Source organism: Sapajus apella, unplaced genomic scaffold, assembly GCF_009761245.1.
Source record: "Sapajus apella isolate SASKATOON/1434 unplaced genomic scaffold, GSC_monkey_1.0 scaffold81, whole genome shotgun sequence".
Lineage (NCBI taxonomy): Eukaryota > Metazoa > Chordata > Mammalia > Primates > Cebidae > Sapajus > Sapajus apella.
The window spans coordinates 170066-184007 of NW_022437021.1; the positions used below are offsets into that span (position 1 = coordinate 170066).

At 33.7% G+C, this 13942-nt stretch overlaps 1 protein-coding gene across 1 annotated transcript in view; it reads right to left on the reverse strand.

The window, feature by feature from the left end:
• Positions 1–992: 992 nt before the first annotated feature.
• SDHAF3 (succinate dehydrogenase complex assembly factor 3) overlaps positions 993–13942 on the reverse strand; it is a 53719-nt gene continuing 40769 nt past the window's right edge. The window contains exon 2 of the mRNA XM_032252879.1: positions 993–1760. Coding sequence (XP_032108770.1) covers positions 1557–1760 — 204 coding nt within the window. The 3' untranslated portion in view covers positions 993–1556. The remainder of the gene's footprint in view (positions 1761–13942) is intronic.

Sequence of the window (13942 nt, forward strand, 5' to 3'; positions counted from 1 at the left end):
AAAAAGCCACAAAGGAAAAAGTTCTTAAGCAAAGGTGGCATACTGATGGGCTGAAAGGGACAACAGGATGGGTCTCATAAAGTGGGAGTTGTGGCTCACTTTACAAGAGTACAGAGAAGGAGTGTCTTCATAAGTATTAGGTTTCTCTTGGGCAAGATGAAAAAGATAATGCTGTAAAGAGTTTGCAGATGTATTTGTTCATGATGAAAGAAGTCTCCTGAACATACAACTAGATTTTAAACTTCTTGAGGGCAGGAGCTTTATCTTATCCATTGCTGTATCCTGTTGCAGACAGATTAACTATTGATTATCTTTCTCAATGAAAAAGACCAACAGATCAATGGACAGACTGACTCAAAAAAAGGAAGAATGGACTTACTTAAGGGGGCCCTACCAGCTATATACAGAGAAAACATAAATCAGTTTCTAAAGAGATGATATAAATTGCAAGTACATCTAAAAAATAATCATTTCAGAATCTTGGAGTAGGCCTCCAAAACTGTCTTAATCTGTTTGGGATGCAATTAACAAATTACCATAGACTGAGTGGCTTATAAATAGAAATCTGTTTCTCCTAGTTTTGAAGGCTGCAAAGTTCAAGATCAGGGCACCAGCAGATTCAGTATCTGATGAAGGGCCACTTTCTGCTTCATCTTCTCACTGTATCCTCATATGGTAGAAGGGGCAAGAGATCTCTCTGGAGCTTCTTTTATAAGGTTACTAATCCCAAATGACAATTACCTCCTAAAGGCTCTACCACCTAATACTATCACACTGGGAATCAGCTTTCAATAACTAAAGATATAAGTCATTTCGCATATTTTTTTAATTCATATTTTGTTTTAGAGGGAGTTACCATTTTTTACATTTAAAAAGTTAAAGTTTCTTAAGTTGATTTGTAATGTCCTCAACTATTAGGTAATAAATAAAAGTTTCAAGGTAGCTACACATTATGTCAGGGGTTATTATTAACAAACAAACACTGTAGGAAATATATTTTGTATAGTCTATTATACAAATGATTGATAGTAAGTGAATTTTGAAGTTTCTCCCTAACCTTTTATTGTGAATGAACAGTGATGCAGGGAGAAGAGATGTTCAGAACAAAAATCATGTATGTATTATTAAAGTAGAAGTGATGAAATGTTCAGAATGACAATGTATTTAAAAAATAACCTTGCTGGAATTCTACATCTATCATTATCACAACATACTTCTTTGATGAAGCTAAAGAAAAGCCAAAAGGCTAATATTCTTGGATGAGAATAGCATTTTAAAATTTTTTCAGCAAAACTCTAGAAACTTGTCCATTTTGATCCATTCTTTCCTGTTTAGTTGTAAAATCGAATTTCATACATCAAGTACTATTATTCCAATGAAGTTTTTTCAATTGTCACTAGTGATCCTGATCCACATATTACATTCATAATATTCAAAAATGATATTTCATTAGTAACAGGCATTTTCAAAGCTTAAATAATATATTTCAAAAACCAATGATAATTAAAGTAAGAGTTCTAAATTTTTGCATGTCTTGTTAAGCTTTGTTGTATAGACTACAATTTTGGTTCCGCCGACTCAGAAACACTAAATTGCCAATTGGGTTTCGTGGTTTCTTGCATCAGCTCCTGCAACTGTCCAATTTGTTCATCACGGAAGTCATTAAGTTTTTCTTCTGGGAGGAAGATGCCAAAACATGCTTTTCCAGTTGAATTTTGCCTGTTTTCATTAGCTTGTTGCGATAACACTGTTGCATACACCTAAAAAGAGAAATAATGAAGGTTATAGACGTAAAGTTTAACTAGTATTTAACATTAGAAGACTTGAATTCTAATTCCAAGTCACCTATTATTCCTCATCACTAAATGCAGAAGCATTTGGTTAGGAAGATACAAATATAGTTGTGAAGATACAATTCATTGATAATTTTATGTGTACCTATTTTTTAGCACTTTAAGAATTTCAATCAGTGTTTAGCAAAATTTTTAACCTGGAAATAAGTAGGACATGGTGAATTCATGGATGGGCTTCAGGAGCATGCATAAACCACTTCAAAACATGTACAAAATTGTATTTACACAAGTATGGACGTCATTTCTAGGGCCATAGCTTTCAACAGATTCTCAAACAGGAACCATGGGTCTTTTTTCCCCCAACTTTTATTTTAAACCTTCACATGTATTCCCTAGATACAAGGGGTACATGTGTAGGTTTGTTACATGGGAATAATTACATGATGCTCAAGTTTTGGGTACTGATCCTGTCACCCAGGGAGTAAGCATGGTAGTTTTCAACCCATACCTCCCTCCAGTAGTCCATGCTGTCAATTGTTCCCTATTTACATCCATGTGTGCTCAATGTTTAGCTCCCCCTTAACATTTTCTCTGTTCCTGTGTTAATTTGCTTAGAATTATGGCATCCATGCTGCTGTAAAAGGACACGATTTCATCCTTTTTATGGTTGCATAGTATTCCACAGTGACATGTAATACATCTTCAAGTGAGTCTAAGTTTATTCCTATGTCTTCAATTACAGTTTTAATTTAAAATACACTAGTATTTTAAAATTAAAATTAACTAGTATTTAACATTAGAAGACTTGAATTCTAATTCCAAGTCACCTATTATTCCTCATCACTAAAAAAACTTCTTAAACCTTTAAGCTTTCAATATGTAGCAACCATCTGTGTCAAGAAAAACTATTTTTCATGTTCTAGTTTTGCTCTTATTAAGTACATTCAGCCTAATATTTCAACCACCCCCATCTGTACAAGTGCCACTGTTTTAAAACAGACTCTCACTCTACAATTAATATTTTAACAGACGAAGTACCCAATGTATTTAAGTTCATAAAGTTAAAGTGAACGAACCGGCTAACTATGGATAATGCTGCTACTCAATCTGGCTTGAGATATCTAAATTGCTTGTAATTGCTGGAATGGGAACATTGCCAGAACAACTTTAATTCCAAACATTCCAAACCTTAACTTATGGAGAAAATATTTTCTCCATGATTTACAGAAATCCGCTTATAAAAACACTTCCAGCTTTCTCAGTTCCACTTTTAAGTATATGCTTCAGAGCAGGGTTTTTCAACCTTGGCACTATTTTTTGGCAGTGGGGAGGGTTGGTGGGAGTCTGGTCTTGAATTGTAGATGTTTAGGAGCAACACCCTCTCCCAGTCTTGATAATCTAAAATGTCTCCACACACTGCCAAAGGTTTCCTGATGGGCAAAAATCACCCTGGTTGAGAACTACCAAACATCTGAACAAATAACATCCATAAGATGTTCATTGTTAATAATTTTACTTTAATAGGAGAAAAGCCAAATACACTAAAACTTACTCAGATAATAAAGTAGTGACAACAAATAAGCTAAAAGTCTATGTATCAACATGGATGAATCTCCAAAAAAGTTACTCATTTGCAAAAATGGAAATAAAGAAATAGGAAAAACAATCTTGAACAAGAACAAAACTAGAGGACTCACAACTCCCAATTTCAAAACTTGAAAGCTACCTTAAAACAGTACGTAACACCAATAGAATAGACAGTCTAGAAGTAAATCCTTACATATATAGCCAATAGATTTTTTACAAAGATGTCAAATCCGTTGAATGGAGGAAAGAATAGTCTGATCAACAAATGGTGCTGGGGGGCAAACTGAATTTCCACATGCAAATGAAGTTAGACCCCCACATTACTCCATATACAAAAATGAACTTGAATATAATAATAGCTAAAATCATGAAAATCCTAGAAGAAAACATAGGTAAATCTTTATGACTATGTCCTTTGATTTGGCAATAGGTTCTTAGATATGACACCAAAAGCCCAAGCAGCAACAACAAAAATTGATAAATTGGACACTATCAAAATTTAAAACTTCTGTACATCAAAGGACACTTAATAGTGAAAAGAAAAACTACAGAATGAGGAAAAATTTGCAAATCCTATCTGATAAGGGTTTACTATCCAGAATATATAAAGAACCACAACAAAAAGACACCCAATTTAAAAATGGGTGAAGTACATGAATAGACATTTCTCCAAAGAAGATATACAGATGGCCAAGTACATGAAAAGGTGCTCAAAATCATTTATCATTTAAAAAAGTAAATGAAAACCATAATGATATGCCACTTCACACCAAGATGTCTACTATAATAATTTTTTAAACCCCAGAAAATAACAGGTGTTGGCAAGGCTATGAATAATGGGAATATAAAATGGTATGGGCACTGCACAAAGTTGGCAGTTCCTCAAAGTTAAAACAGAATTACCGTTATGATTAAATGCACCATAGGTATATACCAAAATAGACAATACTTGGAAAATAACCTTAGATGTCCAGAAGCAAGCAGATAAAATGTGGTACAGATATACAATGGAATATTTATCACCCTTAAAATGGAATGAAGTTCTGAAGCATATGACATGGATAAACCTTGAAAACATTATGCTAAGTGAAGAAGCCAAACATAAAAAGACTAATATTGTATTATCTCACTTATATATGTAGAATAGAGAGTACTAAGGGCTGGGAGGAGGTAGGAAAGGCTGTTATTGCTTAATGGCCACAGAATTTCTGCTTGGGTGAGGAAAAAATCTGGAATAATGTCTCTACAAAGTATCATTTACAGTGTCCAGGAAAAATATTCAAAATTATTACAAACATAGCCAAGAGAAAAGGCAATCAATGGAGACCAGTGCCTGAGATTATTCAGACATTAGAATTAACAGAAAAAGATTTTATAGCAGCTACTATAAATGTTACGTAAAAGAAAATAAAGTCCTCATAAATGGGCAGAAAAATTTCAGCAGAGAATGAAGAATTGTAAGAACCAAATAATCTCTAGAACTCAAAAATGCAGTATCTGGAATTTTTAAAATGTCACTGAGTAGATTGGAGATGAGGGAAGATACATTAACCTGAAAATATGGCAATAGAAATTATCCAATTTTAAAGACAAAAAAACTATTTAAAAATGAATAAAATATCACTGATCTGTGACACAATGCCAAAAGATTTACTATACGTTTAAGTGGAATCCACATAAGTGCCTTAGCAGAAAAACAAAGAAATTCAAGAAGCTTAGCAAGTTCTAAGCAAAATACAAAATAATACTATACCTAAGCATATAAATTGTTGAAAAATAAAGCAAAAATCTTTTTTAAAAGTTTAAAAAAAAATTTACAAATATGTGCAAATATACAAAACATAAAAACAAGCATGGAAGCAACCAACCTCAGGATCCTGATTACCTCTGAGGAGTAAGAAGGGGGAATGGAATTTTAGCTGTACCTTTATTTACTTTCAAAAAGAGTGATCAAGTAAATACTGCAAAATATCAGTATTTGTTAAATCTGAGTGGTAAATACATAACTTTTCCATCATTGAAAAATTTTATAACTTTATGGCAATGATGCTTCTTATGGAAACTAGAAATATATTTCACGTGTGAGGAATGATCAGTGAATAAACATCTTGGATAGGAAGACTGTCATGAAAAGGAAGAAAAAGAAAAAAAACCCTTTCCCCCTGCAACACCACCCATTACCTTCTACTCTTTGACTCCATGTACTTGCAACAGCATTCCTTTCCTGACAAGACGCAAGAATGACCAAGATAAAAATAACTTCAGGACACAATTTGGAGGTGTCCAGATACAGAAGCAGCAGCAATAAAATGTGACTTTATACCAAGTCACCCTGGAAGCTATCTACCTGGAGGGAGGAGACTCAGAACAGAAAAATACTACACTACACATTAACAGCATCCTTTGGTTTCAAACTGTTATCATGCTGGCTTCTAAGAATAAAGCTATCCCGAAAGTTAGAATACTCTTATGATTGCTCTCTTCAACCAAAGAGAATGTGCAGTGCTTCCTCAGGATAAGTTAAGCAGCTGCTTCAAGCAGCAGAAAGCAATTGAAGACACTTTGAGTACAGTGAGAACAGGTGCAGCGGGCTGAATGATGTCCCCAAAAGATGTCAAGTCCTAATCTCGCACTGTTACTTATATGCATATTATAGGTTTTGCAGGTGTGATTAAATTAAGGATTTTGAGAGGAGATTATCCTGATCAGTCAGAAAATACGTTCACAAGTATTCTTAGAGGGGATAAGAGAAATTAGGCATACGGAGGAGAACGTGATATGAAGACAACATCATTTTGGAGTGATGTGGCCTTAAGTCAAGGGAATCCTTCATACACCAGAAGCTGAAAGATGTGGATTTCTTCCCTAGAGTCTCTCACTCTTTAATTAGGCCTCTCTAGAATATGCTACTATTGTTTTAAGCCAAACTGTGGTAATTTATTACAGCACACAGAGGAAATTAATACAGCAGTGAACTACAGAAACAGTTTTAAAGTCTCCTAGTAGAAAAAAACTAACCTTCATGCTATGCTATTTCCCACCAGTTTTTGAAAAGGCAGAGAAGCTGTAGTACCAGTTTATCAGTGATAGAACAATCGGAAATATTTTAAGGCTAGCTGTGCCTTCACTGTACTTTCTAATGCTCTACCATATATTAAACTTGTTTACAGTCTGAATCAAATTGATACTATTAAATTAATGGTACGTCTGAGCACAGTGGCTCATACCTGTAATCCCAGAGCTTTGGGAGGCCAAAAGGACTGCTTAGTTTTTAGTAAACCAAACACCACAAGTTCTCGCTTATAAGTGAAAGCTAAATGATGAGAACACATGAACACAAAGAGGGGAACAGATACCTACATGAGGGTAGGAGAAATAACTATTGGACCTGGGCTTAATGACCGGGTGATGAACTCATCTGTACAACAAACCCCGTGACACAAGTTTACCTATGCAACAAACCTTCACATGTGCCCCTAAACCAAAAATTTTAAAACTCATTTATCCATTATATACATTTTTTTAAATAATAAAAATGAACTATATATAAGATTTCTTCTTACCAGCATTTGGAATTGAACTAAATAAACCATTTCAAGGAATAGCATAAAAAGAGAAACAACCAGATATTATGTGCCTCCTGATAGAAGTACATATTGCCTATACCAAACAGCAGCAACAAAAATCAACATGCACCTAATAAGCCTCTACATCTAATTATCAATTTACAGGAAACACAAGAGACTTAAGTGTTAAACATCACCACGGGACTGCAATCAGCATGATTCAGACTATGAAAAACTACATTAACAACCCCAGTCTCAGAAGTAATAAAGGAAAAATAGCAACTTTACAGTGAGGAAAGCTAAAAGATACCACTCAATGAAATGATCAAGGTAAACAACACCAGTAATAAGTCACACTGCCCTCATGTACCTCCCGATAATTATGCACTCAGAGGATGTAGCACCTCTGTGGTATTCTTCCTAATAATGCACAACCTCAGTCTAATCATAAGAAAACATCAGACAAACTTCAATTAAGGGACACTCTATAAAATAACTCATCAGTACTCTTCAAAAGTTTTAAGGCCATCAATGACAAGGAAAAAGGAAGGAAAGAATTATCACATATTAGGGGAAACTAAGGAGCTCTGATGACTACATGTGATGTCAGATCTTGGATTACGCCCTGCAACAGGAAAAAAAATAACATTCCTATAAAAGCTAGCGAAACTGAATATACTCTATCGTTTAGTCAATACTGCATCAATGTTAACTTCTTAGTTTTTATAAATGTACTATGGTGATGTAGGCTACTAATAGGGGAATTCACTGCAGAAAGGTACAGGAAACCTGTACTATCTTTGCAACTCTCTTCTGTAAGTCTAAAAGAGAAAAAAAAAATTAAGATTTAACAGGTATATTAACTCATTATAATACATATATTTATTTCTTATTTGAACAAAAATGCTAGCAGTGGCTCATGCCTTTAATCCCAGCACTTTGGGAGGTGGGTGGAACACCTGAGGCCAGGAGTTCAAGACCAGCCTGGCCAACATGGTGAATCCTCATCTCTACAAAAAATACAAAACTTAGCTGGGCATGGTAACATACGCCTGTAATCCCAGCTATTCAGAAGGCTGAAGTAGGAGAATTGCTTGAAACTAGGAGTCGGAGGTTGCAGTGAGCCACAATTGTGCCCCTGTATTCCAGCCTGGGTGATAGAGTAAGACTGCCTTTAAACAAAACAAAAAGGGAGAATCCAGAAACATTAAAAATTGACTGGACCTTTGGCATTATTTCTAACTTTGGAGGTAACATAATAGTACACTTATGACTTTAAAGAGTCTCAGGGACCTATTAAGATATCTCTACATTAAAATTTTATGTTTGTGATTTGATTTAAAAATAATCTGGAAGAAATAGGTGTGGGTACAGATCAACTCATGGCCAATCAGGTTTCATAACAGTTGAAGTCAAGTGATAGGTACAAAGTGGTTAATTATATTTTCTCTACATCTATATGTGTTTGAGATTTATCCCATTAATATAAAAAAATGCATATACATGCGCACACACACATTCACATACAACTTAATAGTTTCAGTTGAATGTTTCTAATTTTATCAACAAAGCTTCCCAGGTACTGAAGAGCTACTCTTGGCCTAAGTCTAAACACAAGCCTGTAACTCTGAAGAGAGAATGTTCTCATATTGTTTTATCAAACCAAAAATCACAGCTCTCAATTCTTTTTGTTTCAGTGAGTGAAGGATGCTAAGTGTCTTCAAAGCCCAATTTAAATTTTTGAAAATCAGCAAAGAAAAAACAAACTGTGTTTTACTCAGATTCAAATACTGGTAAACCATCACAAGATTTTTTCTTGTGAATGTATCAAGGTGCAAGAAGAAAAAAAACTAGTTAGCTTTGAAGGTATCTTTTCTCAATCCCGAGAGGTTAATATTTCAATGAAATCATAATAACATGGCTAACAAACTTTTATGCTTCTTGCTGTTAATTTGTTTGATTCTCATTTTACTGTCATTCCTTCCTCTCTACTTAGTGTTCATTAGAGCAGGGGTCTCCAACCTCTAGGCCACAGACTGGTGCAGTCAATGGCCTGTTAGGAACCAGGCAAGCATTACCTCCTGTCAGGTCAGCAGTGGCATTAGATTCTCATAGGAGCATGAACGCTATTGGAAATTGCTTATGCAAAGGATCTATGTTATATGCTCCTTATGAGAATCTAATGCCTGATGATCTAAGGTGGAGCCAGTTCATCACAAAATCATCTTCCACAACCAGTGGAAAAATTGTCTTCCACAAAACCAATCCCAAAAAGGTTGGGGACCACCTAAAGTTCTTTGATAAAGAAAGCCTTGATTTACCAGTAGTTATTCTTCTGTTTCTAGAAATATTAAACATATTATAATTTTTTACAATATACATTTTTAAAATCCAAGACATACCAAAATCATTTTTAAATAGGTTTCACAGTAATTCCTCACCAAAAAAATGGGATTTCAGAATTGTCACTGTAGCACATAGCTGGTGAAGCTTTATTTAATTTACTTTGTGTACCATTACTATTTACATTTATAATGTGAAACACTGAATTTCCCCACAGGCTAGCATCAAAGTGGCATACAATTCCTTACATAACTGACATACAAAAATTGAGACTGACTGGTTCAATAAACAAATCTGGGTCACAATTTAAGATTCCAATAAAGAATAGCATTGGAAGAAGAGAATGGGATTTGAATATGAAATGGTGATGGAGTCACAGAAAGACAAGAACCAAGAAAACAATGGATTTCAGAGAGTTGAGGACTCTGTAACAGGACTACGAACGCAGAAAAGCTACTGGATCCATTCATACCTTAAAATATACATATCTATAGAAAGAATTATAAGGATTGGTCAAATTAACTAGTTAATCTAGGCTACAGAAAAGCATGCAATAGTTAAAAAATCAGGTCAAACATGTACTGACATGATGAGCTTCCCAAGTAAAATAACCAGCAAAAATATGCCATTTGTACATGCTTCAAAACATGCACAAATTTATATATGTGAAGAATTATATATTTGTATACAAAAACAGAGGCTGAAAGCGTACTGAGAAATTTTTGAAGAATACTTTTTCACATTTTATTCTGAACACCTCAGCTCTATACTGTTTTGATATTTTATAATACATACTATTTAAGTAATTAAATGAAAGGGAAAGAAAGTAGGGAGGAATAGCTATAGGAAAAATTTGCGGATAAATCACATATTTAGTATTTGCTCATCTGTGTTCTTTAAAACAAAATTCCACATAAATGAACCAAAACTAATAATGATATATGAAAATCTAAACTGTCAAGCTCTGTAAATAAAGAAAATTAGTTGCCTCACAAAAGGCTATTTGTATTTCAAAAAGAATGTATCATAGGCCTCCTTTAATACCAAAACCAAGTGGTTTAAAACATTTTATGAAAACAGCATTTTTAAGGTACTCATTTACTATACAGAGTTCAAGAAAATACCAAACTGTGTAACATCTGTCCCATTAAAAATGACTTTTTAAATATTTTATATACAAAGAATTTCCTCAATAGCATAAAAGATTTTAGGTTAAATCATAAAAATACTGTCACAATCAGAATTAGTCTGATGCCTATCTTTCTTTTGAATTACATAAATTATAAATTCCCTTTTAAAATAGGCATATATGGTGTTACCATTCTCACAACTTCCTGGATAGCTAAAGTGACAATAATTTTTTATGGTTTTGAAAAATTATTTGTATTCTTCAATGTAAACATCCAAAGAGAAAGCCAACTATTAGATTTGGGGAAGAAAAAGGTAACTTTTGCCCCAAATTATTCAATTATTCTAAGATTCTATTTAGCAACACTGAACCAATAAACCTAAGTTAGAAGCATTTCATCAAGTTTTCCCCAGAGAACTTATTAAAAATATCATGCTTCCTAGAGGAGCAAAAACAAAAACACCACTTTCCACAAGAAGCCTGAAAGTTACCTGAATTACTGTAACTACATTCAAAGCCACTTTGGGGATTTGAATCACATCTGCCCAAGTCATTAATACAGAATATATTACAGAAAAAAAGAACCTACATTGGCAATGACAATAAATTTCATTTATTGGGCTCATTCTGACCAAGTTTTATGATTTCCAAGTGAAAGATACATTATACATGCTATTTCTTAGCCCACAAACACTTGTAATATATAACACTTTGATTCACAGAATGCAAAGAATAGAAAGTAACACTAGTGTCACCAACAAGTGAACTTTTTAGGTGGCCAAGAAGCTTACCCTCTGTGAAGTTAAATTCCCCAGGTTCCTCTGTAAAGCCAACTCAAGATTCACCTGTGACTCCCAGAGATGAGCAGAAAAGGTGTTAGTTGTGACATAGCACAACAAAGAAAAAAAAAAGAATAAAAGTAAAAAAATAAAGTTATTGGCTAAGGAAGTAGTAAGGAAATGTTATGGAAAACCTAGTTCACAAATATTCTTTACATTTGTCTACTATAAATTCTGTATGTCCGCGATATTGGACACTTAAAAATTAAACGTCATAATGTCAGAAATGAGAAGTCAGAACAAAAAATAAGCACATTCTTGTTTATGAAATTCATCCAAAAGTTCCTAGAAACAATAATAGCATTATACTTAAGGTAATATTACATAACTTGTTTTACTTCACCATCTAAAAATGTATTCATAAAACTTATTTTAAAAATACATTTTCCTGATTAGGTGAATGGACTATTTGTACATTTTACATTTTGTTGTTGTTGTTGTTGTTGTAGATAGTGGTTTATTTAGAGAGAGAGAGAGAAACAGCTAACTCTCATACTGAGTGACAGAAAAGATGATTTTATGTTTTATATACAAACTTAAATTTATTTTTTAGTAATATAATTTGCCTAGGTGAAAAGAGAGAGAGAGTGTAATAGCAAAGAATAGAATACAGTGAGGCGCAGGAAATTTTCTGGAGTGACAGACTTTTCTGTTACTTTGATTGTGGTGGCAGTTTCATGGGTGGATACATATTTCAAAACTCACCAAAGTGTACACATTAATATGTGTGGTTGTTCACTGTGGATCCATGATGCCACAGTAAAGCTGTTATGTTTTTAAAAAAAAAAAAAAAAAAAAAAAAAAAGGAACTAGCCAACTCCTTCTTACCTTACTCACTTATACCCCAATGCCATTTTTGGAGGTTAGGATGAGTTCTAGGAAATTAGCAAGAAAATAAGCTTAATTATAATAACTAAGGATGACAATAATCCAGTTAGATAAGAATGCGTGGACACTGATTTAAAAATGGATGGGGAACAAAAAACAGCTTATGAGGCTGATATCTAAAACTCGAAAAAAGCTTTTGAAAAAATTATTTTCCTCCAAATACTTTACTATCAATATGAATCATCAAAAACTAGCTAAATTGTAATAGTTAAGAAAATAGAAAAGTTCACTCCTAGACATTAAAAGCTCAAAACTCTAATTTGATTTTTCTTTTTTTTACATTTTTTTAAAAATCAGGATTTTTAACTCTACAGAAAAAATGCATTTAACAATAGATTTTTAACTACCTGTTAATCTGTAATGCAGGTTAATTCTATATTTTTAAAATATACATACATATATACACACACACACACATAAACCAACTTAAGAACATGATGCATTCAAATTCTATTATGATGTAATCTGTTTAGAAAATCATTCATTGAGAAAATAAAATGAGTATGTTTTATACAAATTTAGATTTAGCTGTCATCAAAAAAATATACAGCAATCTCCATAATTCTTACTCTCCAAAGGTATCTATTATCAAGTGAGTTACTACATCAAATCAAGTATCATTTTAAAAAATCACATGTGAAATTGACAGTAACTTTACAGTTCAATTTGGGGTAATACTGATCCAAAACAGACTACTATGATATTAATACTTTGTTTCTGAAAGGCAAATTTTAACAGAACATTTAAATATACTATAATGTCTTACAAGTTATCTTCTGCATTTAAATGTTATTCTAATTAACCTCATGAAAGAGAGTAACATTATCACAATCACATTCACCCATAATCTACACATCTGTAATCAAACTAAAATACCGAACAAATAAGATAGCACACTCACTAAGGAGAATATATGAGAATAAGTATATAAGAAATTAACAGGATATTTATAAGCTTAAAACGTGGGATAAAAGAAGAGGGAACAAAAATTAGTTAACAAAGTAACATCGTTACTTCGTTTCCTCATGTAAAAGGCATGAGGAAAACACAGAAGCCAAGTATATGAAACCTCCCACTTTGGGATCAACACCTATCCCAATTACACCCCCAGTTAGCAGGAAGAAGTTAGAGCAGTTGTCTCACTTTTTCCATTTCATTAGCCCATATCTTATGATTAAGGTGTTATAAAACCCAAAGGGAGGGACTGAAACCACCACTGCAAAATTATAACTGAAACAGTGAAAGAGATCTGACCAACTCCATCTTGCTTCTAACCTCCAAGCTGTCCTTATTCATTCCTGGGCACAGGCTGAATTAACTTTGGGAGAAATTAGTTTACAGTTTGAAATAAAGATAAACTTTCCCGAAACGAACACCTTCTTGTCTAGGGACTAGACTGCTGTTTGTAGGACTAACAAATTAGCTAAAAGATTATGATTTAAGAGTCATGCAGCTGGAAGCTACAACATTTTGACTCTCCCCAAATTGCTCCTGGGAATAATATCACTATTGTGAAACTTAAGATTGATGTGGGATTTTTTTTTCTCTAAGTTTAGCTCAGCTAAATCCAGGTTCTTGTCTCTTAACTGGAAAAATTGGGCATCTGAATACACTGAAGGGTGAGGAGGGCAAAATTTATTAAGCAAAAAGAAAGCTCTCAGCAAAAAGAGGGAGTCCTGTCAGCAGGTTCCCACCTCACAAACTGAATACCAGGGCTCCCACACATGAGCTAAAGAGACCAGGCTCCTCCCCTGCATAAGGCACAAATTCCTGGTGGCTCCACCCCATTCCCCCAGC